The sequence below is a fragment of the Melopsittacus undulatus genome, chromosome 4 (genome assembly GCF_012275295.1).
Source record: "Melopsittacus undulatus isolate bMelUnd1 chromosome 4, bMelUnd1.mat.Z, whole genome shotgun sequence".
In the NCBI taxonomy this organism is placed as follows: Eukaryota; Metazoa; Chordata; class Aves; order Psittaciformes; family Psittaculidae; genus Melopsittacus; species Melopsittacus undulatus.
Genome location: NC_047530.1, coordinates 38,450,951 through 38,474,194, shown reverse-complemented (window position 1 = coordinate 38,474,194; position 23,244 = coordinate 38,450,951). Strand labels below are relative to the sequence as shown.

The 23,244-nt window shown below is 37.2% G+C and overlaps 1 protein-coding gene across 1 annotated transcript; it reads left to right on the top strand.

Annotated features, from left to right (window-relative positions):
* The first annotated feature begins 230 nt into the window (after positions 1–230).
* BRMS1L (BRMS1 like transcriptional repressor) lies at positions 231–23,244 on the top strand. The gene is made up of 10 exons (XM_005148916.4): positions 231–441; positions 6,335–6,425; positions 9,180–9,307; positions 12,148–12,227; positions 14,853–14,949; positions 15,345–15,428; positions 18,188–18,252; positions 19,043–19,082; positions 19,885–20,011; positions 21,693–23,244. The coding sequence occupies exons 1-10, from the start codon at positions 306–308 to the stop codon at positions 21,814–21,816; spliced, it is 972 nt and encodes a 323-aa protein (XP_005148973.1). The 5' UTR covers positions 231–305; the 3' UTR covers positions 21,817–23,244.

Here is a 23,244-nt window from a genome sequence, read left to right as displayed (position 1 = left end):
GCTTCTAGCTTTGTCTGATCGTGATGCAGCCGCTCAGTGCCGGACAGCCCCAAGGGGAACTGACAGAGCCCCCCCTCCGCACCCGGCCCCGCACTAGAGCAACTCTCCCCTCACCCCCGGGCGCCTGTCTACGGACGACAACTCCCAGGATGCCCCGCGCGCCAGCCAACGTAGCCTGTTGGTGTGGCTTGGCCAATGGGAAGGCTCGTAGGCTACGCAGGCAGGGAGGGGCGGGGCAGCAGGGGCTGGCGGCGGCGGAGCGGCGGCGGGAAGGGCTGTCCTAGGGTTCGGCGGCGGTAGGGACGATGCCGGTCCATTCCCGGGAGAAGAAAGAAAACAACCACGATGAGATGGAGGTGGACTATGGGGAGAATGAGGGAAGCAGCTCGGAAGAGGAGGAGACCGAGAGTTCGTCCGTGTCCGAGGAGGGGGACAGCTCAGGTGCTGTGGCCGCCCTCAGGGGATAGGGGGGAGCTGCGGCAGTTCCCTCAGCACCCAGCGTGCTGTCCCGGGAGAGAGACTTGTCCCGCCCCGCCCGGGTCCGGTGGCTGCCGGTGCCCACCCCTGCCGTGACCCCGCCCCCTTGCCGCTCTGGCCCGGCCCAGCCTCCCCCCGGCTCTGCTGGCTGGAGGGCGGGGAAGTGGCGGGGCGCAAGGGCATGGCAGCCCCACTTTACCCTAAGCTAGCGGCTCTGGAGTCGGCTGGCACCCGGCCTTGGCGGGCCGGGCTGTGTAGGTGCTGTGGGTTGTGCCTTGCTGGGCTTGGGAACATGGCCTGGGGAGGGTTGGGGGGCCTCGCTAAGGTCTGCACGAGCAGGCTTGGCATATGCACACATTTGTGTGCGTGCGTGCAACAAAATACAGGTGTGTGTATATATATATATGTATTTCATCATATGCAAAACTGAATTTCGATTAGACGTTTTGAGGCCTGTCTTTTGAGGGGACATTGGAAACCCTGTCAGTACCATTGGCTTCTTCTGCTAACCATTTGAACCTCTGCTCTGTTGAAGGTCCCTTTCTTTTTCCATAGCTTCCTTGTGACCACAGATTGTGAATTAGTAGGTGAAATCCAGCTTTAAAAGGATTACTTTTTCTATGGGTAGTATCCACTGTATAAGAAGGTGGCTATTACCTATTCAAACTTCCCTTGTAATTACAAGTTGGAAACATGCTGATCATCAGATGCATACACTGCTGTTCTGGCATCACTGGGACTTCATAAGTATGTAAGCTCCATAAGCAGAATAGCAGTCACTGGAAGGGCTAGCTGAGGAACAGTAGCTGTATTCAGTGCTAGCTGTGGTCCTGGTGTGTGTTTCTGGCATCTGAAGTGGTATAGAGTGGTCTTCTGGGATCCCACCCCATGCCTGTACTAGCACATTGACCTGTGGCATGAGTGCCAGCTTGACACTGTGGAAGGAATGGGACACCATGAACTAGACAAATTAGGCAGCTGTGAAATTATATTTTTACATATGTTGGGTTGTGATTGAGTTACCTGTTTTATGTTAGTCCTCAATATACAGTTAATTCTTCATTTTTGTTGTTAAATCCTATGGCTTTTAGATTCACACTGACTGATGCAGTTCAGGGAAAGTCCTGGTATGGTTCTGTGTGGTCTTATGGAGCTTGCCCTTGCCTGATCTGTGCATGGACTAACAAGGTGCTGGAGCCCTACAGGTGTGGTAGAAAGAGCCAAGCTGACTCTGCAGAAGTAGAGTGAAAACTCTAGTAATGATGGGAAAGTGAGACTGCTGTGCTGGGAGAGAGTGTGGTTACTCCCTTTGACCTTGATTTAATACTCATTCCTCATGAGAGTTGATCCCCAGTAGAGGTCTTTGTTAATCTATAAATCCAAGTGATCTGCCTGTGTTTTATACAGAGCTTCCCCTGCTTCTCTGCCATCCCCCCATGGCTTGAGCTGGCCAGTATGACTGAGTGAGCCCCATTTTATAAGTTAGACTGCTGGTCAGTGGCTGTCTATCTGGATCAAATTGCTACTGTCCTGCCTCTCATCCTTACCCACCAGTTTTGGTACACCGTGCTTTCCTGTCCCTTTTTTTTGCATGGTCTTCAATGTTGGGCCTTTGCATGTAAACTGTCTGAACAATAACCCATGAGAAAGGCAGCTAACTTACAAAAGTATGCTTCAGTTCTTTTATTATCAGAATTGTACATGGACTAAAAAGGGAATATTATATTTTGGATAAGAAATTCAGAGACAGCTTTCAAAAAGCTCTGATATACAAAATTTGAGGGAAAGCAGAGAGTGTAAATGTATGTTTATTTGACTGTAGGTGGGTGATACACAGGATTATGAAAGAGTCCTTGATGAGGTCTAGGAGCAGCACTGCAGCTATAAACACTACTTACGGAGCCCGTTTTAGCCTTTCAGTTTGTACTGTAGGTAGATGCTGTCTGGTAATGCCCTTTCTTCATCTCTTATTCTAGATAATCTGTATGTCAAAAAAAAAAAAAGTAATTTTCTCCATGAGAAAGGGAGAAAAGGGTATAAACTTTTCCTATTCTCTAGCTCTCTGGCTCTGGTGGAGAGAGTTGTTTCTGCTAGTTCCAGCTTTGAAGTTTGCTCTTTTTTTTTCAAAACTTGCCTTTGCTTCTGTTTGCAGTTGTGTTAATTGATATTTTTAAAGAAAACTTTGAAGTCTACATGTCCTCAAAGATGCTTTGGTTGATTTTTTTTTTAATTGAAGGCAAATAATTCTGTTGTCTTGCCCTTGTTTTGTTTTCTTCTGGGATTAGGGTCGTGGAAGGAGGAATTGCATTTTAAGTGAGTGTAGTCTGTGAATGTTTCTTTAAAACAATGCAAGAAGCTCTCCAGATAATTTCTGTTGCATTCCACAGATAAATGCTTTTAAGGAGCACTTAAAAAGCAATGATTACAGGAAATGAGGTGCTTGTCTCAGTGTCTTGACAAATATGAACATGCTCCATGGAAGCAGGTTGCTCCTAAGAATACAAGATGACTAGCATTGCAAGAAATAATTTCTTATTAAAATTATAATAAGAAAAAAAGATTTTTAAGTATTTTTGTTGTAAAATTTGTCATTTGCTTTGCTTGCATTCAGCATATTTTTTGTTCCTATTTTGTTTTTCTTACAGTAGATGTCTTAGAATACAGACATTTACAGAATATAGAAGGTGCAGTTAGAAGAAGCATAACTTGCCCTTGAGAGCTGGCACTATTTCTATCCTGGGGTTTTAATACTATGTCTTTAGTATAGGGTTTCTTTTTTATTGACCAGGATATAGAATAGCATACTGGGGATGAATAAAAACCCACAAGTTATGCCCACTATCCCAGACGAGAATTTGGCCTTTTTTTATATAGGCCATAACTTATTAAAAAAAGCTGGTTAAAGCACTGTTCTATTTTTAAGTACTGTGTTTGTTTAGTTTTTTAATTTAAGCCAGGCTGCCTAGTTACTGAGTTGGACTGCTTGAATATAGTAGGAAAAGAATTGCTGTGTTTTTTAAGGTGTTTAAAAATACCTAAATACTTACAGGATGGGCCTGTGAACAAGTGTTTCAATATATAACAATGTACATTTCTCAACTGGAAAGCTGTGATACTTGATCGTAAAACCATTTACTTGTTCAGTATTGCATATTACCCAACCTGTATGTCATTTAAAGCCACAAGGAAGGAGTTTCATAACTGGGAACTAAAGATATTTCAGGACTTTTATGAATCTTACTGAAGGCAGAATAAGGGTGAAACAGATGAAGAGTTACTTAGCATGTGAATCACCATGAACTATGAATAATAGGCAGAATGTAAACTTCTAGGCAGAAGACTTTTGAGTGTATATGTAGCTGAGGGGAGGTTGGACAGAGCTATGAGTTATCTCACTGTCTACAAGAGAGTCAGCTGTATTCTTAGATACCAATGCATTATAGTTTCTCTGCAATGCATGTTTAAAATGTAAGATGCAGTCCCCTTCCTTTCCAACAGTGGGTGTTGTACAGATCCTCAGGCAGGGTTACAGTTCTTAGCTGTTTTCATTGATGTGTAGTCCCTAAATATCCACAAAAGATGAAAACTGTGTTAATTTAAGGAAAAGCTTCCAAGTGGATTCTTTAGTAATCATACTTAGAACCAAAAGTGTAGATGACCTTATCTGAAATGCATATTTAAGCAGTAGGACTATTGGTATCCCAGTGCTGCTGCTTCTTTGGCTTTACAGGGAGGTGCCTCCAAATTTTAAAGAAGCTTTATTTTTGTAGCACATAAATGCTTTAGGCATCTCTTTGAGTAGTGTGACTACTGCCACATTCTTTAAATCTGTGTGAGTTAAAAGTTGCCCATCAGTTTTGGCTTGAGTATTGCATCAGATGGCCAAATAAAACTGCTCTTTAATCTGATTTTCAGCCTTATTCTGGTATTCAGGCTCTGCCTTACTTTTGAGAATAGATTTTAAAAATAGAATAGTGTTTCTCAAAAGCCTGATACCCTTCCCCCCGTACCCCCCCCCCCCAGTGTGCTAAGCATTTAGCTTTTGAAGGTCTGCCTATAAATTTTCCCTCTCTGCTTTCAAGTAATTCAAGATACATCATGTTTTAAAACTTTGCACGCACTTCTTTTTTTTTGCTTGTACTATCTGTAATATGACAAACTGCAATAGGTCTTTGATTCGGCCTTGTAAGTAGCATTGTGGTACAGATGAATACTGCTCCACTGTCTGCTAGTTTTCATATTCAGGCAGAGAGGGCTCGTGTAGTTTCTAGTCTTAAAAGCTTGCGATGATTTCGGGAAGAAGCTATGTGCAGAAAACTTCATACCTTGAGAGGTCTGAATGGAAGATCTGACTTAATCAGATCCTCTGAAGTAGCTACGCTGGCCCTGAAGCTACTCCTTTCACCTTTGCAAATTGCCATACTCTTGCAGAACAGTAAGGATGAAAACTTGTATGCTGCTTTCTGTAGTTGGTGTAAGAGACAGAGTAGAGTTAAATGTGTGCTGGAAAAATGTGGGTGTGGAAGAAGCAAAAGGTTCAGAGTTTTTTATGGTCTAGAAGAGTGAGTCCAGGCTGTCTCTGCTTGGTTCAGGATCCTACTTTGCCTTTCTGTCAATAGTTAGGACTTCGTGACAGAGACTACTTAGATGGATACAGCCTCCTTAGGGCAGTGCCTTCTCTCAAACACTTGGCCTGTTAGCACTAGTTCAGCTCCAGTTCCTGGCTGCATCCTGCCTATTCTTTCTTCTGCAGGTCTTCTGCTATTGCTTGATAATTGATCATTTGTACCATAACTGTCAAGAGCTAATTCCTGGAGATAAGGCTGCTATACAGCAGTTTCAGGACATCTCTAACTTCTGAATGTGGCTTAACAAGGCCTTTGTTTTGTTTTGTTTTGTTTGTTTTGTTGTTGTTCTGGGAAGGGTGGGAAAGAGTCAGGAATTTTGTAGCTGATTTTTTCTGTTTTCTGGTTTAAAAAAAGTCTGGGAAGGTAACAACTGGTGTTTAATAACAACAGATGACTCCGTGGCAAGTTGGGCAAAATTTCTGGCCAAAAAAGTGGGGATTTATTATACTTTACAGTTATGTTCACTAGGTAAATTAAGAAAGAGATCAGGAATATAAATTAAAACCTTTGGGAAGAGTTTAATGTCAGTTACTCTTGTTTAATAAAAGCATATAGAATAAAATTTCTGCAAAATTCCGGGCTTTGCAGGTTGTGTTTCATTAGAAATGCAGTAATTTTAAATGGTCCTTACGATGAACTATAGATATTTCTATGTTAATATTTTGGCTTCAAAGGAATCTCTGAATTGAACAGGATGAAATGTGCTTTCAAAACCAAGTGTTACTTTTTTATTTAATGCATATTAGTAAAGCAAATCCTTGAATTTTATATGACGAATGTAACATTGAACTGTGCGAGCTTTCCAGGGATTGCTTTTGCTCACACTAACTCAGGATACACTTGAATTTTCAGTGGTGGTTAATAGCTGTCCGTGCTTAATGGCACCTTTCCTCTGGTGTGATGTGCAATGCTTAGTTTTTCTGTTTCACGCATTCTTAGGTGCCCTTTATCTTATCAGTTATGAAATTTACCCTCTTGAAGCCTTACCATGATATTGGTTCCTGTTTTGAGGAAGAAAAATTGCTGTTTATGGAGATTCTTCTAGAACTAGATCCAAGTTTCTTCTTTTGTAGTTTATATGGCAAGTGATTTCTCAGATTGTGCTATAATGGATAATCTGTTTATAGCTAAAATTCAGGCTTGCTTCAGATTAAGTAGAAACAAAATACCCAGTTTATTTGTTTATACATTACATTGTTCAAAACAAATTATATTTCTTTTATTTGTAGAAATGGATGATGAGGACTGTGAAAGGAGAAGGATGGAGTGTTTAGATGAAATGTCCAATCTTGAAAAGCAATTTACAGACCTTAAAGATCAGTAAGTATTTTAAAGTTTTAAGTGCCTCATTTGAGGATCCATTCCATAAGAATATTGTGTGCAGCTGGTGTTTCTTGTCTTTCATATATGTGGATGCTACTTCTGGAGAAGAATAAGGATTGGGAATTCTGAAATTGTTTGCAGGCAGTTGCTCTAGAGTGGTTTTACATATTGCTGTAAGAATGGTTTTGAAGTGGTTTTGCTGTGAAGGGCTGGTGTGGGTATATTACATCCAAGTCCTTAGCAGAACTAATGAATTTTAATTTTAAGGAAATTTGTGGTGTTTTTCAATTTATATATTTAGTTACTCAAGATCTTTCTCATCCTTTTATATGTGTGGGACAGATGTAAGTGCTGTCTTTGCTAAATAAGAAATTAAGTTGTTATTTTTTTCAGAATATTGCAACAGTTTTTATAGTTTGTACCAATGAAAGTTTCTTGTGTCTACTGCTACCCAGATACCAATAATAATAATAAAAAAAAAAGAAAATACTGTTAACTGTCTGTAGTCTGTCTGCCATAATACCTACATCAGCAGTAAAGACCTAGTAAGTATTAATAGTAATAATTAATAATTATTCAAAAGTGAATCTCATTTGTATTAGAGCCAGTGTTTTGTGTGTATTTTAAGTTGTTTGTTTTTTTTTTCCCCACATGCCCAGACAAGCTAGGTACATCTGTTCTGATTTAAATCAGTGGTAACTTGGCAACTAGCTTAAATGAGTACCTGACAAAGTGACACTTTGAGGAGACCTTGTCTATTCTTTGGTATATATTGAAAATCAAGTCAGTTGTCACTGTTTCAGATATGTGTTTATATTGTGAGATCTTTCTGCTGCAGAACTGAGACATACAACTTGCTTTGCCTAACAGGACACTGTGAGGCCCACCTAATTGGGACTGGAAAGAATTGCCCAGCAAACAATTTCTTGCTGCAGTGTTTAGGGAATACTGCCTTGCTGTTCTTTCTTGGGCTGAGCAAGAAGCAAGCTGGCAAATGGAATCAGCTGATGAGTATTGGAACCAGTTGATGCCGACTGGTTTGGCGTTTGGATATCCTCCAGCTTTTGAGTTCAGCTCTACGCTTCCATCTTCTGGACAGCTTGGATGGCTGAAAACAGATTGTCGAAACAAACCTTTAAGGAGTGAATATGAAGGAAGGTGATTTTGGGAGGAAGGAAAAAAGTATTTCAGGGGGGTTAGGGATTGTTAATGGTGTTTGGGAGTTGATAAGGCTGTGGTATATGAGGAAGAAGGCCTTGTGGAGACACTGGTTACTGAGAGGTTGGTGTGATTTTAGGGGCTGGAAAAACTGTGATAGTGGGATTACTAGGAAAGGAGCATTAGAATGATGGAACAAAGATTATAGGAAGGAGCAGATGTGAGTAAGGAAGTGATAAATTTGGGAAAAAAGAAAAAGATGCATGAACAGTTGGATGTTCAGCCACAACCAGTAGCAGAGATGAAGTGATTGCATGTACCTCCTCTTCCTATTCAGCGAAACTGAATTTATGAGATAAGTAGGATTTACAGTGGCTGACAGCAGTTAAGCAAATCAGTGTTTGAAAGTACTGGATAAACAGTTTTAGTCCATCAGCTGCTGCATGGTACCAAAGACTGCTCACTCTGATGTAGCTTGAACTTGGTGCTGTGTAATCAAATGTCAGTGACCCACCCAGTTATGTGCTCTGCAGCCATGCTTATGCTCTCGCTAAATAATTCTGCTGTAGCTCTCTATATGTTAGCAGTTGTGTGCTCATCAAGGGTTGAGCCCATCAGGCTGGGTTTTGATCTGCTGCAGGCTTTGTCAGTTGACTGCAGGACAGATTGTGTGTGTAATACTTGGTTTGCAGGTAAGGAGGGGAGTGATAACTGACAATTGCTAGGTTACGTACACAAGCTCAAACTATGGAGTTGTCATCAAAGTAAAGTGATGAGCAGTAAAGCAGCATCCCTGTCCCAAAGACATCTGTTAAACATATCTTTGCTGTATCTGTTTACATAGATATATCTGTGTAAACAGGCAACATCTGATGTGCTATTTAACCTGTGCAACAGAATTTGTACATGTTTGGCTTAATGTTACAGGTTTGGTTTGTTGAGTGCAAGGTTAAAAATGAGAACAGGGGAAGCTGGTTATATTGATGACTCTACTGTTCAACACTATATTGTATTACACTGTTTGCAACTGATAACTTACCAGTTACAAAGGTCAGAGTTTTATCGTGATTGAAATACTTGTAATTGATATTACATTAAATTCTTTTAAATGCAAACAGGTTCTTTGTTGTTTACTGGTAAATATTTCAAGCACACTTCCTTTGGCAGGAATGGAAGATATAAGCTACAAATTATCCTGTGATATTTGTGATAATATACAATATGTGGATTTTTCACATGAGGTGAAATGAGGATTGTTTCAGTAAGAGCCTGCCTCTCTTTTCTCTTAGTTTATGATAGGGTGGGAGCAGATATGTGAACATGAAAGCAAATGGGTGTTTTTGTCCACCAAATGTCTACCTTTTTCTCCCATGATGTAAGCCATATTTTTCTCATGTAACCTTAGCACTCTTTCCTGTCCTCTTCCATGTTGATTCACCGCCTACTCCATCTTAATCCTGTTAACAGTTGTGTGTTTTGGGTTTTTTTTTTCCCTTTTTCCTTAGAGATGGAATATTTCTTCTAGCCTGTGTTTGCTTTTAAATGAAATACTCTTTTTTTGTTTGTTTGTTGTTTTTTTTGTATTATTTTAAGGCTTTACAAAGAAAGATTAAGCCAAGTGGATGCAAAGCTACAAGAGGTCATAGCTGGAAAAGCACCTGAATATTTAGAACCATTGGCAGCTTTACAAGAAAATATGCAAATCCGAACTAAGGTGGCAGGTAAGGCTTGTAAAATGAGTATTGCTGTTTCTACAAGTATAAACTTGCTGTGCATTTTGAGGTCAGTCTTTTTTCTTTAGAATTGTTAAAGGAGTGTGTTTTAAAATCAGAAGTACTGTGGCATAGCTTAAAATGTATCCTGTGTAAAATATTTTTTGATTCAAAATTAATAGATTGCTTACCTCTTTGCACAAGTTGCCTGATAACATCACAATAAAAATGTCTTTTTTTTTAAATGTTTCATTTAATGGCTGTCTGTCTGTGTGTAGTAAGCACAAAATTACTGAATTAAAACCACTAATTTTTTGTTAGTCAGAAGATTTGGGATCAAGTCTGCACACTGGCTACTCTTGAAATTAAGAGATACGTAGGTGCTATCTCATGAAGTTGTTGCCAGATCGTCTAAGCTAATGGTGTGTTTTCTGCTCTTCTAGTCTGTCTCTTCTACTGCTGTACTGCTATCCTCCTGTTCCATCTGGGGAGGGAGCAGGACTCTTATCCTTAGCAGCTTTTATCTAAGCTGCATTTTAATTATTCAAACTAATACTTAGATAGTCTTTTATGCTTACAGAAGAAGCAGGCAAGAACTTTTATCTTTTTTTCTGGGATACAGCTGTATTATCATGTGGGATGGTGGTATTGTAGGAAGACTAAGTCCTGTTCTTCCCTACTGTAAATTCTTTTAATGTTACAGCTCAACTTCTTTAGGAGTAATTCAGTGGTCTAAGGGTTACCTAATACAGGCTGTCAGCCAAAAAGCAGACAGTTTGATCTCTTTAGCTAGAGAAACTATGCCAGTGTCTTTTCAAAGAAATTCAACAGAAACATGGTGTAGGCAAATTGGAAAATGGCAAGCTTGCCTTCATTTTTAATAATACTTGTGCAGCTTCAGTGCTATTCAGTTTGTCTTCATTGGTACTTTTGACATCAGGCTATGAAGAAAATTTGAAATCTTTTGACCAATTGCATTTCTCTCCTTCCTGGTGTTTGTCACTTTTCCATAGTTGGTGACCCAGAATGTCTTGGGCTTTAAGGTCTTAACCGAAATTTACTTGACTAGTCCTAAGTAGCCCATCTGGGCTTTGTAGAAAGTTTGCAGGTGAACTTGCAGAAGATTGGATGTGAAAGCAACCTTAATCCATGCTTTTGATTTTCAATTTTAAATGTGGCTGCCTTTCAGTAGGTGGGGATGGATAGGAAGCATATTACAGGTTCTCCTGACTTGTCTTCAGCAGCACTGAAGATCAATGTTCCAATATAAAAAGAGTCCAGCATACAAACTATAAACTTGCCTGAAGTTGAGACTGGAAATCAGGATTGTTTGTTTTTTGGGGGTTTTGGTTTGTTTGTTTGGTTGGTTGGTTTTTTTGGGTTTTTTTTGTGTGTTTGTGTGTATTGTGTTTTGGGGTTTTTTTTCTTTTTTTTTTTACTTCCCCCCTTCTTTTTTTGAGATTGATAAAATTATTCCAGGGAAAGCAAGAAAATGTAGAACAGTCTTATTTGCTCTTGCTTGGCAGAAGTGGATAGGACTTGGGTTTGTGCAGGTAATCCCCGAGTATCTGAGAAAAGGATGGGGGAAAAAATGCTGAAGTATGATTAGCTGAACTAGGGATATAACTGCATCTGTAGTAGGAAGGGTAGAAAGGATCTGCTCTGTAAGGCACTGAACACTATTCACACACAATGTGGATTCCGGCTGTTCCAGGAAGTCGGGAATACAACTGTTTCTTCTAGAAGTATTCATATTAATTCTGCTTAATTTCAGGGAAATAAGCCATGGTTATAAACAGATCGGTCTAGATATGTCAGTCAGCCATAAATATTAACCCCCCTCCCCGAAACAAACCCCAACCAAACCCCAAAAAAACAACCAAACAGCATAATGTACTGACATTTTGAATTCTAGATGAGAAGTGACTTCACAGCAGAAAAATGATTGACGTAATACTTGGAGGTTTATTTTTCAGAGCTATTGCTGGTAACAGAATCATTCCTCTTGTACTGTATTAAATTATAGTCAAATTAATTCTAAGTGAAGTTCTTTGGAATTCTTCATTTGCTAGACAGCATTAATGTGTGTGCAAACTTAACTCCTCAACATGGTAATCTGGAACAATTTAAGTATTTTGTGTGAATGCCTTGACTGTTCTATCTGTACTTGCCAGACCAGATACTACATTTCAGATACCTTTCAGATTTTTTTTCAGCTTAGTATACATATTAGTAGACACTAAACTTTTCAGTTTAGTAGACACATTTTCAGAAATGTGTAGGAAATGCGCCCAATATTCAGAAGCAGTATCCTTTGTATTGCAAGGTGGCTATTTCAAAGAATAAGACAGTGTCTTGTTAATGTCATGCATTATGAAGTAAGCCTTATTCTAAATTTAATTTGTAAAAGCTTGTTTTTTCATTCAGTTGTCTGGCTATTTAAAAACCTCAAAACATTATTTAAAACTAATTAGAAATTAGAAGATGCCATTTGGTACTTTGATTTGAAAATTTCATTTGGTAACGGATTTGAAAACGGAGGCTATCCAGGATAATTTGAGCATAAATATGAAATTGACCAATTTTGTAAAGTTAGCATCACTGCTGGTATAATTTATTGACAAATGGGAAAAGTTAACATTTATTTTTCCTCAGATCTTTGGAATTAAAGGATTACTTGTTCTTATGTTTACTCTGTAAAGCAGCCAGCCGCTGTAAGTGCCTAATATAATAGATCTGTATTTTCTAGTATGTACATGTTTTGGGACTTGCAGGCAGTCTTAAAAGAGATTTCTAAAATAATATACTAGCTAAAGAAAGTAATATTGCTGTAATTTGTCTGATTACAGGTATCTATAGAGAGCTTTGTCTGGAATCTGTGAAGAACAAATATGAATGTGAAATTCAAGCCTCTCGACAACACTGTGAGGTTGTGCCAGCTATTTGACATTGATAGATAATCTCATCTAACTTTATGGTGTCATGCTTTCCCAGTTCAGTGCATGCTTTTATTATTGCTGTTATTTGCTATTTGAATGCAATTGCCTTGTGAAATTTAAGCCTATGTAAGAGGTTATTCAAAGCATATAAAAATTGCTTTATGTTACTTTGGCTTTACATGTAAGTATAACTAAGTTTTCTTATTTTTCATTAACAAGTTCGTATTAATAGATTGCCACATGATTTCTTTTACTTTTGTTATAAAAAGATTCCTAAGAACAGTAACTAAAATATCTGACCTAATTTTAGCCAAAAGAACCTTACATTTTAGTAACAACAATGACAACTAAAATAATAATAATGATACTATTAATAATAATGTCTTTTTTAGATGCTTTAGCTGGTGGTGGATTTGTCATTTCAAAAGCAGTTACAGGAAAAATATATCTGTCATGGAATATAAACATTCCTGTTTAAGTATCTAAATATACTGGATAGCATAATAAAAATACTCATGTCCAATGCTTTAATGTATCTGCTTAGGTAGTGAGGTTTGTGTCATTGTACTCCTCGGCCCCTTTGCAGTTGCTTAAAGGTGTTTTCTTTGGCATGGTCCCTGAGTCTGTGGCTCCTTCTATACCAATAAAGCCTATACTTAAAAAAAAAAAAAATCTATATTCCTGATGCTGTGGGAAAGAGCAAGGTATAATAAGGACTACTCATTACTGACTGTCTTTGCTCCTGGGTATACTCTGGAGGTCAGGCAGAATCCTGTAAGACTTACAACGTTTCTCATCTGTGATTGACTGATTTGCTTTGGCTATAAATTATTCCTCTTTAAGGTGGTCTTTCTACCTTGTTTTCCTATTATGCTTCTACTGAGAAATCTTCAGAATTCAAATACTCATCATGCAGTAAGGTCTTTAAAGTCAGCATTGCTGCTTATTCCACTGGAATATGACCAATCAGCAGGAATGCTGCTGATGTCTGTAACAGCTTTGCACACCTTACTTGTCTCCAAGAGCTTGAAGCGAAGCAGATGTCTAAACACAAGCACTATTTCATTTTAAAATGGAGTTTTAACATGTTCTCAGAACAGATAATACTCATTTGGCAGTTCAGGCATATGAAAAAGGCTTTTGCCTTTTCAGTTCTACTGAGATTTTTTTTTTTTATTAAGGGATTGAAAAACATTTGAAAGGAGGTCTTTGGAATTTAATATGTTGTAACTTGCAGGGAATAGTAAACGTGACAGCCATTTAGTAGAACAGGGTTCTTTGTTTTTGTCTATTCCTCAGCTACTTTGCTTCACTCCAGCATACTAGCTTGAACATTGGTAAAGGATAAATTTCTGTTAGTATGCTATGCTATGGGCAGGAGCAGTTGAGGTGCAGAAGTCTGCTGACTTGGCTTTAGGGGCTGCAGCTTCTAGCAGAGACAGGGTAACAAATAGGTAGATGCAGAGACCTGTGCTGCTTAAACTGTTTTGTTGGTTTTTTTTTTTTTTTCAGTGAGCATATCCAAGCCCTCTGTTTTTCAGAGCTGTTAATTATGTTGCTTAGTGATAATGAACTTTAAAATGTAGCAATTAGCTGTATTTCCTAATTGTGCTTTAAGAGATGTGCAAGCTTATGGAAGAACAGTAAATTTAGAGGGCTGGAACTCTGCTTAATTCCAAGTTACTGGCTTAGAAAGTGTAGTGTTTCTTGATGCTGCCTTTAAAGGGGGTAAGTGGTCTAAATAGATACTGTGTAATTTTGTTATCCTATGCAATGGACTGTAGAGCAGTTTACTACAAAGTTGATTTCTTCTAGTTCAGAAATACTTAAGAGATGGAAGATAGCGTAGACAGCATGAAATGCTGTAGAAGGTTCACATCAGTCTGTGGTTTTGTATATAAGAAGAGCTAATGGTACAGCTAACACTGAAGGCATTATGTTAATCTGTTTGGATCAGAAATTGCTTTTTAAAAGGATGAACCAGCTAATTTTTCTAAAGCAGTGCTTTAAAAGTGTTTCTCACAGCCTTAGGGTAGATGGTTTTGCTTTCACGACTATAAATATTTTATGTGCTCAAGAAGTTCTTCTGTGGAAAAGTATTTTTCTGATCTATGAAAATAGTTAAAAATACATGGTAATAGATTATAATTCTGTATAAATTACTGCAGGTTTATTAATATTGGAGGCAGCTGAATAAAAAGCTTTCCATGAAAAATATTAGCTTTTCTGATTTGTAATGAAGAATGGTATACAGGTCACTACAGTTATGCGCTGTGAATAAATATTTGCTATCCAAAAGGAAAATACTGTATTTGTGTCGAAATACAAACAGTTATTCTGGCGATCTAGCTGCATGCTTTTATCCACTTAGTTATTCTTGGTACTGATATTTGATAACTATATTTATGCTTGTGCTAAGTGAATGTGCTGTAATTAATGTGGTAGGGTCTCATGCTAAGAAAGTGGATAGAGGGAGATGTCATGCTTTATGGCTTCTGAAAAATTTTCCCCTAAAGCTACTCTTGCCTTCCTTCTGATTAGGCTTTAAATTGTTGTCATATCTTTAAATGATAGAACTTAGTAATGTAAAAATGTGTAACTTATTTCTCTTTTAGAGTGAAAAGCTTCTGTTGTATGATACTGTACAAAGTGAACTAGAAGAAAAGATTAGAAGACTTGAAGAAGACAGGCATAGCATTGACATTACCTCAGGTGAATAGAAATTCCAAGTTGTTGGGGTGGTTTTTTTTGTTTGCTTGTTTGGTGTCACTGTTTTTTTTTTCATCTGCTGATAACTGCTGGTTAATGGACTGTAGAATGACATAGAATGTCTGCTGAGTTTCAGGTTATCCAGCAGGATGCTATTCAGCTGTAAACTTTGGGCAGAGGTTGAATTTAAGCTTAAACTTTGATCTAGTAATTTTCAGTTTTCCTTGTGTGTTTTGAGAGTATTAATGTATGAGTATGTAATTATGTAACACTTTCATTTTGTTCAGAAATGGCATCTCACCAGAAAAATGTTATTTGTCTTTTTTTGACAATTTCTCTGCTGTTAAAAGAGTTAAACTTATGTTTCTGATTTGTAGCATGTTCTTATGTCTTTTCAGAATTATGGAATGATGAGCTACAGTCCAGGAAGAAAAGGAAGGATCCATTTAGTCCAGATAAGAAGAAACCTGTTGTTGTATCAGATATCCTTTTACAGAAATTGTTGTTCTTTCTAGTAGTATTTACTGGTTTATAGCTAGTCTTACTATATATGCCATAAACAACAAATTGAAGTGATAATGTGTCGTGGTTTAAATCAAGTCTCCCTACTCCCGGAGAGTTAGGAAGAAGAATACAAAGAATGTAGCCCCCACGGATTGAGATAAGAACGGTTTAATTGCTAAGGCATAACACAAAACCCCTACTGCCATTTACTACTACAAATAATAATGATACAGCAAACAGCAAGTGAAAAGAATACAACACCCCACCAGCCACCGACCCATAACTCACTCCACCCTGCCTGGCCGAGCACCATGTGCTCCCTCCTCCATTTTCCTCCAGAGCTCTACACCCTGCCTTCTCTTTCCCAGTATGCCTCCTGGGCATCACGTGCTATGGTATGGAATACCTCATTGACTAGCCTGGGTCAGGTGTCCTGTCCCTCCTTCCTCCCGGACTCCCCTCCTCCACCTGGCTGAAAAAAAAAACCTTGAACAAAAACACCCTCAAAACATGCTCAAACCATGACATAATGCATTCTCAAAATTTATTTTTGCATGGCAGCTGTTATTCAGGTTAGAAAAGACATGTTGACACATCCTATTACAAAAATTGAAATTAAAATTTTCTTACCTAACTGTTAGTTTCACATAGAGAACATTTCTAAAAGTTGATTTTTCTAGTTCTTCAAACAATAGAGCTGCAAGGCAAAATCATAAAAAAATTAGGCATTATGTTTGCAAAGTATAACTCGACTTGTGTAACTTTTGACTTGTGTAACTTTGATTCTTATTCTGGTATATGTCAATTGGTATATTATTCTGGTATATTTTCTCAATTTATTACTTCTTAACAATTCTGTAGACTACAGAAACTCTTTAATCAAAAGTTTAAAATTCAAAGAATTGAGCTGATTAGAGGAATTGTTTGTGGGCTTGGGGTTCCTGTAGAGCTAGTATTTAAGAATTGTGCATTGATGACTTCATAGCTGTTGACAAGCAAACTTTTTAAGGTATAACAACTAAGCGACAGTATCATCTTTCTCCACAGAAAGGCTATGCCTTTGCAAACTTGAGTATTCTTTCTACTCCTGCTCCCAGCCCAGCATTTTTATAGGGTAGAAATATGGTGGCTTGGAAGTTGCCAGAATTGTGGAGACTTCGTAGAAAAGACCAGGCTGGATGGGGCTTTGAGCAACCCAGTCTAATGGAAGGTGTCCCTGCTGGCCCATGGCAGGGGGATTGGAACTAGATGATCTTAGAGTCCTTTCCAAACCATTCTGTATTCTAAGTAGTGACATTATATAGTATAAAGGCCATTTTCTATTGCTAACCTGCTGCTAAAAATCATGCTACTTTCACAAGTTTTCATAATATCAGGAGAAGGTGGGAAGGAAGAAGTTTCTGAAATAAGACCCCAAAACCCTCCTTTGAGGATGTTCAGCTTACTGGAACCTATACCAGATGGATGATTTGTCCTAGTGATGGCAGTTCTACCATTAGTATGCATTATAAATTCAGTTTAATGGAGGTGGTTTTTAGCTAATGCTTAAAAAACAGGTGGTACTAATCAATGTATCTACAAGTGACTTCTTTAGTTTCTTAACTCCTTTTAGCAATTTGAATGCCAGATTCTGTGAAAGCATGTTTTCTTTAGCCCTCAGCCATCCTTGTCTTTGGGGTGTCCATACAAATAACATTCAGATTCTGTGAATTATGAGCTACCTTGCTATTTTACAATACATTCCAATCAGAAAATGCTAACACAGTATTAGCTCTAAAGCCCCAGCAATTTCAGGCAACTAATAAAGTTAAAAATCCTTTCAGTTATAAATTCACAATTTACTTTCAGAAGTAAATTCATTTTGTTTTTGCTTACGATTTTAAAATAGTTATGAACTTATCAATTTCTACAGATCTCTCTATAATCCTAGCAATTTTATGTTTTTTGATTTATACTACTTTATGTTTAGAGGGAAACAAATTTGAAAATGGCTAAAGATTCGTAAAATTTCAAATGGAATGTGCGTTAAAGCTCCTTTATCCCATTTTAGAAGAGTTAGTTTTTAAACATTCTTAACACTTTTTCTAAACTTATTTTTGAGAGATGAAATGGGGAGAAAACTTAAGACCGTTGTAATGGAATAGCAGTGCTATATGGAGTTTTGTTTTGAAGTTCATATATTGTTCTAATACACAGTTTTTACAGTTGGTAGTTCAAGAGAGGGCCTTTGCCTTCCTACTTCCTGTGTTCTTTTCCTTTTTTTTTTTTTTTCCTATTGATATTCAGAGATGTGGTGCTATCTGTGCTTTTCTCTCAAAAAATATGATGCAGAGTACTGTAAGAATTTGTTAAAGCTGATACTAGTGTAGATGCTGATTTTCAGTTGTCTGTTGAAATTGCAGGAAATTTCAACTGTAATTTGTAGTATTGGAATGATGGCAATGATAGCAAATGGAATGAAATGATTTTTTGAATTGTTAGGGAAGAAATGGTTTTATCACAATTGTTATTTTATCCTCTTCTTGAACTCCAGTAGCCTGAATATCTGCATACTATTAATGATCTCAGTTTTTAAAGTGTACTTCTAGCTAGCATAATTCAAAGATACATTTATTTTTGCTTCACGTAAGTATTCTTTGCTTGAAAGATTGGCATAACCGAGCTGTTACTATCTTTCTGCAAACATTACAGTATTTTTACTATTGTTGTTTAAAAGAGTTTTCCCTAACTTCTCCACGCCCCTATATAGTTTATATGTTACAAGACCTTGATATTCTTGAAGACTGGACAACAATAAGGAAGGTGAGGTTAAAGGATGAATGCCAGAGGTTTTGTTTGGGTTTTTGTCCAGTCCTTTTGCCTCTTAAAAGTATGCAAATGTATTTCCTACATGTTCAAAATTCTAAATAGATTTTTATTTCTTCAGCAGTCAGCTAATCATTCCACTTGTTTTATACTTGTGTGTATTTTGTTAACAACAAGTAAAATGTGATGCCTATGTGAAAAATTGTCTGGCTTTTCTTATCATGTCAGAAGAATAGACACAAACCTGCTTTTCCTCAGTTTGTTTCCTGTAGTGTAATGTGATTTTTAAACAGTATTGAATCCCAGAATTTACTGGGGATTTTGCCTTTTCTGGAAATACTTAAAAACAAGCAAAAGCAATCAACCCCAGAAAATTTTGAATTAGAGTTCGCATGAGAGAACAGAGAATGAGCTTGCATACCATGTAAATCGGAAGAATAGATTGATCATATAGCATTTTGTTTTTTAAAATGAGTAAATGTCATTTTGTATTTTTTTAACCGAATTACAGAACAGAAATGGAGGGTTTAATTTATAAAATGTCTTGAGAGATTTGAACTCAAAACTTACATAAGAAGGTGATTTTTTTTCACCCTCAAAATTCTGTTTTATTTAGTTACGGAGTCACCCCTGAACACGCCTAGTTTAGGTTTGTTCCAGTTGTGGTTTTTGCACGTAAAAGCAAGTATCCTGAGCTACGCCACACAGAACTTCAGAGTCAAAGCTGGTGATTTAGGAAAAAAAGAATATGCTTGCTGACTAACTTAATTTTCATTTTTGTTTCAAGGCAATGGCTACACTGGGGCCACACAGAGTAAAGCCAGAACGTAAGTAAACACTGATTTCACAAGACAGAACTTGCTGTGTGTAACGGTGTAAACTGCATCTAGGCAGATCATACTTATTTTAGCCCTGGTGTAGTGATGGAGGATGGGGTGAAGGAGCTTTTGTCTTTCCCCTCTCTTGGGTGCTGATGTTTGTAGCTTAATTGCTGACGATTATGTTGATGCCTGAATTCTAGAAAATTAGCAACAAAAATATAGACTTCTTCAATTGGGTTATACCAATTAACGTCAGCAGGCTATGCCAGTGTTTGCACATAAGATGAGGCAGGAAACTGAGAGCACCTGGACCTTAGGAATGCATTGTGAAGGATGTTCACATTCGCTGCAAGCTACAATCCTGAAAAAGTACAGCTATGGGAAAGGAGAAGTACATGAATGCTAGGTAAAATCAAATTCTTGGAGGTGGTGAGTATAGAGGAAAAGGGAGAGGAAGCAAACAGATGACGTATTTATTTAGTGGTGCATTACTACTTGCATGCTGTGGTAATGTGCTGATAAAGAGGTTTCAGGTTCTGCCATTTGAAGTAATCTTTATATTGCATTATTTGATTTGTGAAAATTCGTAGATCTGAAGGTTGTAGGGAAGATAGCTTCTATTTGAAAATGGAAATATAACTTATCTGACTGGAAATAGAAAAGTATCTTGCTTCCAGTTTTTGTGCATTCTTGCAGTTACTTTTGATCATGGAAAGCGTATATTCTATGTAAAAAACTTGATGAAAGTATAAACAACTAAGTGACTTCTGCCAAGTCAATATTAAATTACTTTTATTGATTATTTTAGCACCTGTCAAATTAGAAAAGCACCTACACAGTGCTAGATCTGAAGAAGGAAGACTGTATTATGATGGAGAGTGGTATGGACGTGGACAGACAATATGCATTGATAAGAAAGATGAATGCCCTACAAGGTAAAGATTACTCAGATTGTGCAGCTCTGTACATTCATGTTAAGCAGTAGATAGGATGATGACAATGAAGAATAAGGCTGATTAGGAAGTACTGTCACCTCAGTAACATTTATTCACCTTGGAAGACACCTATTATCAAAGAAGGTTGTGTGCTGGACTTCTGAGAGGCTAGTAAGGGTTGGAATTAACTGGAGGTCATGAGATGTTTGTTGAAGTTAGGATCTCACTAAGATTTAAGCTCCTCCTGGTTTCTGAATAGCCTTTGAGTCAGTTTCTTGAGTATCTTGGGATTTTGTTGCTTTGAAAATATGATCTGCTAGCACACCAAAAATACTTGATTGTAGAAAATCACTTTATACCGTTAAAGATAATTTTTTTTTCAGTTGTTTAATGGTCTGAAAGAAAAGAGTTGGAACTTTCTAAATGGGAATTCCTTCTCTTAACAAAGATTCCATGGGGGAGACATCTAAATATTACAGTGCAAATTTGGCTGAATGTTTTAGATATCTAAATGTATTTTCTCTGTATGGGTAATATTTGCAGATTCTAAAAAGTGGGTCTATTTAAAACAATATTTAAAATTAAATTTATATCTTACCTTTTACTGAATGAGGAAAGTGAATCTACAGTGTTGATTAAATATATACAGCTACTCAGGAACTTCATGTAGCAGTTAACTATATATATTATACATAGTAAACTACTGTAAAGCTGGCTGTTTCTTTTCTTCTCTGTGTATGGTAAAGGGGAGTGGATTTTGGTGATTTTGGTGTTTGTGCAGGGTTGAAACATGAAGGTATTTTAGTAAGCTATGTATTCTTTCTGAAATAAAAAAAAATAAAATCTGAATTGGTTTAATGAAACATAGCAGTTACCCTGGGACAAAGAAAGGTCTTAGTATCCAGTGTCTGACAAAAGCCAAAACCTGACACTTAACAGGGCAAACACACAGTGGAACTTTGCCAGCCTTTTCAAGATTTTGGCAACTTTTAAGGCTGAATTGTTTCCTGGAGGGAGTTTTGTCACAGTCATTATTTAATCAATCTTTCTTCCATTAACTATTTTAATCTCTGGTTTTTGAGCCTTTTTTGTCATCAATTGTAGTTGGTTTCTGACTTTTTTTTATTTTCCTAGGGGTTATGGGGAGGGGGTTGTGTTCACCATTTGTGTGAAGGTTTACCACATAAAAACATGGTTCACCTAAGAGTGATTCAGTAAATCAGGTTTTGACTTTCTCTTGGTATAATGACTAACAGTTGAATACTTTATCTGCTTTAAATCTTAGACTTCCATCTGTTTGAATTTTGTTCTGAATACTTTGTATTCATTGTCATTTCTGGGTGTGTTTTCCAACAGATCTGTTTTTTACCATGGGTCATCTATTGTGTTTTCTATGGGTGACTATTGTTCTTTTAGAATATTTGTACATGTTAAGGGTTTAAATAGATGGCTGAAAAATTAACTACCTTCACTAAAGACACATGCAGTTACCAAAGAATTCTGTTAGACCTATCCTTACAATGCAGCCAATGTATTTTTAGTCTAGCATTTATAAGTAATGCATATTTTCATTTATTGTGTGGAAACACAGCTGCAGTTTTGAGGTTATTTATCAGCTTAGAAGTTTTCTAAATTCTTCTTGTTTTTCTTCCCCTGACCCTTCTTCCTTCATTTTCTGTAGTGCCATAATTACAACAATTAACCATGATGAAGTTTGGTTTAAAAGACCAGATGGAAGCAAGTCCAAGCTGTATATTTCTCAACTACAGAAAGGAAAATACTCAATAAAGCATAACCACAACTGACCATTGGTAATCTATGAAACAAGTGGTATTGCCATGCTTGATGTGCCATGGGGTGAAAGTTGTATTTAACAGTGTTTTGTATTCCTTATACATTTACAGCAGTATCTGATGTGTATTTGTAGTGCTGTATGTAGACTTCATATGGATGGGCTTCAGAAACCTGAGGACGGTAAATCATGTCGACAAACATTTTACCTCTAAATTGGGTCCAGTGCCTAAGATATGAAGTATGCTCTTCAAGTATAATAGCTCAGAACTTCTCATCTTTGTAAAATAAAAAAATAAAATGCAGATTTAAAAAAAATACTTCTTTTTTTCCTGTTGGTGACCAGTTGGTGTGATAAAAATGATAACTGCAATTACCAGCAGCTCACTTTGTTTTCAGTGAACATGTCATGCTTCTCTTGTAGATGTAAATTTAGCCTGTTCAGCTGTTGCTTTTGAATAGATTGTAACATGAATAAGCATTCTTTTATCCAAAGCAGACTGATTTATTAAAATTATTGCCCTCCACAGCTCTGCTAGTACTGACTGTGTTGTATTTTGTAAGGTTTACTGTGTTGCTTGTAATGGGACAAAGCCAATATTTGGAGCTACATTTTTTGAGGAGCACTTTTCTGCTTTATGACCCTATTTATAGTAAAGAAATTGTTGGTAATTTTTTTTCTCAGATTTCCAGCAAAATGTGTGAAGTAAACAGTGTTGCTTCAAACCTGTATTGTATGTAGCCCACAAAGAATGATATGTAAATACTGTTGCATGCTCTGTTTGTTTGGTCCACTGTTGTATGAAATACTACGAGTCTTTTTTTCAAAAGGAAAGTATTTCCCCAGAAATCACATATATGGGATAATTTATACTGACTTTGCCACCAACCACCATTTTCCAAATTTCTGTACCCTCCTTCATCTTACTGTACACCAGAATTATTTTATGCAGCTTAGAAAGGTAAATTTCTCTTAAATCTTACAGTTTAAGTCACAGTGAAAAGTCTTGAGTCCTTGACATTAGTATGATGTGTTTGGAGCATCTAGATTGACAGAAGGGATTGCTGAAGAATTACTAATGCTTTGGTTATGTGCACTTTAATCTCCATTTTTGATGATATTACTTGGAGAAAGAAAGCATTCATTTGCTTTAAATGATCACAGCAAATAAGTATTTTTGTTGTAACGTGTAAATGTTCTACCCCTATATTAATTATCTCTTCTAGTGCAGGGTGGTAACTACTTTCCAAATGCCAAATCAATTTCTGCTGAGTGATGCTTTTCTACAGTTGTATGACATTATTAATCAAATGTACATAAAGTATTAATTGACATATTGGCTTTTAACAATATAAAATGTATACAGTGGTTTGATAAACTTTTTGTAATAAAATATTCTTATTTTTTAACTTGGTATGTAAATAAATAATCTGTAGTAGTG